This window comes from Geospiza fortis, unplaced genomic scaffold, assembly GCF_000277835.1.
Source record: "Geospiza fortis unplaced genomic scaffold, GeoFor_1.0 scaffold174, whole genome shotgun sequence".
In the NCBI taxonomy this organism is placed as follows: Eukaryota; Metazoa; Chordata; class Aves; order Passeriformes; family Thraupidae; genus Geospiza; species Geospiza fortis.
The window spans coordinates 1116215-1119606 of NW_005054480.1; the positions used below are offsets into that span (position 1 = coordinate 1116215).

Genomic DNA, 3392 nt, shown 5'->3' on the forward strand with positions numbered 1-3392 from the left:
ATGTTTTTCATGTGCTCTCAGTATGAAGAGAAGTGTTTCCTCCTCTAATCATGAAGTGTTTGAGCTAGTGACATTTTAATGGTCTTCATTGTCTGCAAATGTTGTTTCAGGTGCCTGATTTTCTGGTTTATGTTTCTGGCTGAAGATTCTCTTGAGCTAAACATATGTTTTGTTGCCTTTGTGCTTCCTAAAAAGTAATATGCTCTGCTGAACCAGCAGAAGCTGAAAATTATATAAAGCAAAATGGAATAAGAGAGCCTCTTTTTCCCTAACACATTGGCTATTGCACTGGGCAAAAGAGAGGTGCAGCCCCCCACTGGAAAGAGCTTGCTTGTGTCAGTCATGTAGATGCCCATGACCCAAAATTCCCATGAGTTTTCTGAGGCTTTCTTTTTATGAGATGCTCTTAAATGTGATTTGTTCTTCTTTGAGTGAAAATGAGGCATTCATGCTTTTCTTTTCATTCCCAGTCTGTGTACCTATGCACCTGGCAGACTCAAACTCTTGTTATACACAAGATTTAATTGTTTGGTGGTCACCTTTTGTAGCTACTGTGACAAGGTTAATGCTGTCTCAGACGGCTGCTGATGTGCAGATGCAAATAAATTGGTTGTGTTGTTGTGGATTGGGTGTGTTCAAGTAACCAGCCCATTGGGTCTTTAAAAAAATGTCATTCCTCACTTCTTGCACTGATGAAGCGTCGTGAAGACTTTCGCTGGCAGGTAACTTTTGCTTTTGATTTCAGGGGCTCCAGGACCTAAAGGGAGTCAAGGAGCTCCTGGATTACCTGGACCTCCTGGCCAGCCAGGCCCTCGTGGATCAATGGGACCAATGGGCCCATCTCCAGACATATCACACATTAAGCAGGGCAGACGGGGCCCTGTGGTCAGTATTCCTGTCTCCTGCAGTGCACTGCACAAGTTCCTTTAGCTCCACAGCTTCTCACACCATTGTGACACTTTCTTTTCTCTTGCAGGGCCCACCTGGCGCCCCAGGGAGAGATGGTAGCAAGGTGAGGAGAGGTACTAATTTCCATAACATGGGCACAGGCACATGTGAAGTGCAGGCTTGCTAGAGAGACTCAACATGCTTGTAGTCACACCCTTTTGCTACCTCATTTCCTTTGTTAAGATGAAAGCATCCTGTTTTCCCACTCCTTCATGTCATCCTTCTGCTATTTTGTGTTTGCCATTCATACAGTCTTGCGAATAGCCCTGCCAGGCTCTATGCCACACTGAATTATTTTCTTTCTCTGCAGCTCTTTTGGCCTTTCCATGAAGAAATGTTCATGCTTTAGCCCTCTTCATTCATTGGGAATTCTTCCTGCTCATTGATTCACTTGTTACTGTCCAGGAGAAATATCAGAAATTCTCCACTCTGTTCCCACTAGAATCAGCAGCAATTTCCTTGCATTCCTCCTTCACTCCCTTTTCATTTTCCAAATAAGCATCAGCTGATGATTCTTGATCTGGGGACAGTAAATGAGGCTGCAAAAGCAAACTTTTTAAATTTGATTTAGTCACAGCAAACTAACTGAGGTGGTATTGATTACAGGGGGAGCGAGGAGCACCAGGACCAAAGGGGATACCTGTAAGTATTCCACACAGGAGGAATTTCCACAACAGACTGATGCTGGCCATAGGTCAGCCAAAAGTTAAGGAAAAAACTCCTGTGCCAAGATAACAGATAATTTACATACACAGAAAATATTGTTGGAAACAAAGTAATTACCTGTTTTCATCCAAATGTTTTTGCCTACAAATCTCTTCCCTTGCTGAGTGTGTGACCAAAGGCAGTAGGTGACACCCTTAGAAAGCAGAACCATGCAGGGTGCTACTTAGTACAGTTCAACCTCTGCTCCCTTTGGGAATTTTATCCCTGGAACCTTTTAAAATCCTGCCCCTCACCTCTCTCAGATTTAGGAAACTGCAGGTTTTGAGTTCCAGAGGAAGGAATGAATATTTGTGATCTGTGTTCAGGTGAACTTGTTTAAAAAATCTCTAGCACAGGAAGGACATGGCTCTGTTCGAGCAAGTCCAGAGGAAGCCACCAAGTTGATCAGAGGGCTGGAGCACCTCTCCTATGAGGAAAGGCTGACAGAGTTGGGATTTTTCAGCCTGGAAAAAAGAAGGCTTCAGGGTGACCTAATGGCATACCTGAAGGGAATCCACAAGGAAGATGGAGAGGGACTATTCACAAGGGCATGTAGTGACAGGACAAAGGAATGGCTTCAAACTGAAAGAAGGCAGGTTAAAATTAGATATTAGATATTAGATATTAGATATTAGATATTAGATATTAGGATATCTTCTGTGAGGGTGGTGAGACACTGGCACAGGTTGCCAAGAGAAGCTGTGGGTGCCCCACACCTTCAAGTGCTTAAGGCCAAGCAGGATGGGACTCTGAGCAATCTGGTCTATTGAAAAGTGTCCCTGGCCATGGCAGAAGTGCTGGGAGTACATGGTCTTTAAGGTCCCTTCAACCCAAATCACTCTGTGATTCTATTCATTTATGGTATTTTCTCGTTGGTGGAGTTGATTTTTAATAGTGTGACCAGTAGACTGTGCTCAGTATTAACAGTTCATTTTACTGTGTGAAGTCAGCTAAAAAGAAATAATGTTTTTCTAAAGTCAGATACTCTCTGCATTGTAATTACCAATAAATATACTTAGAAAGTGATGGACAGCAGTGAGGTTACCATATTGAAAAGACAAATAATAGCAGTCTTAAAAGAATTTGTTTATTAATCATTCTAAGAATGTAATTTATGTAAGTTTAATAACCCAGAAGACAAGAAACCAAGATTAATTCCCTCTATTCCCATGAGGTCTGAAGATATTCTTATGAAGCAAAGGAATTGTTAAGTGACAAAAGGACTGAGCATTTTGTAAATGTTAAGCTCTGTCTGCAAAAACATCTGATTCTTTCAAAAATTGTTTCCTGATTAAAGGTGGTTAAAAAACAGACCATTAGCTTTTGGCAATTGATACAAAGCAGAATTTTACTGAACAACCCCTGCAGGAGTAATTCTATCAGCCAGTTTGAAAACTGTAAGAGCAAGGTGGATTGTGATTAATGGCAGTGCCTTCTGACTGCAGGGCCCACCGGGTTCATTTGATTTCCTATTGCTGATGATGGCAGACATCAGAAACGACATCGCCGAGCTGCAAGAGAGAGTGTTTGGACACAGGACTCACTCATCAACAGAAGAGTTTCCCTTACCTCAGGAATTCACAAACTATCACGACACAGTAGACTTTGGATCCGGAGAAGACTACAAACCACGGGCAACATCCAGAAACACCAGGATACAGAAGGCAGACCACCCTTAGCTATTCCTACTGAAAAACAAAGCCTCTTTAGAATTCTTCAATATTTAAAAAATGCACTGA

General features: G+C 42.2%; 1 protein-coding gene across 1 annotated transcript in view; it reads left to right on the forward strand.

The window, feature by feature from the left end:
* The window catches only part of CCBE1 (collagen and calcium binding EGF domains 1), an 18791-nt gene extending 15453 nt beyond the window's left edge, over window positions 1-3338 (forward strand). Inside the window, exons 6-9 of the mRNA XM_031063079.1 lie at window positions 746-885; window positions 977-1012; window positions 1555-1590; window positions 3099-3338. Of these exons, the coding sequence (XP_030918939.1) occupies window positions 746-885; window positions 977-1012; window positions 1555-1590; window positions 3099-3332 (446 nt within the window). The 3' untranslated portion in view covers window positions 3333-3338. The remainder of the gene's footprint in view (window positions 1-745; window positions 886-976; window positions 1013-1554; window positions 1591-3098) is intronic.
* Window positions 3339-3392: the final 54 nt, after the last annotated feature.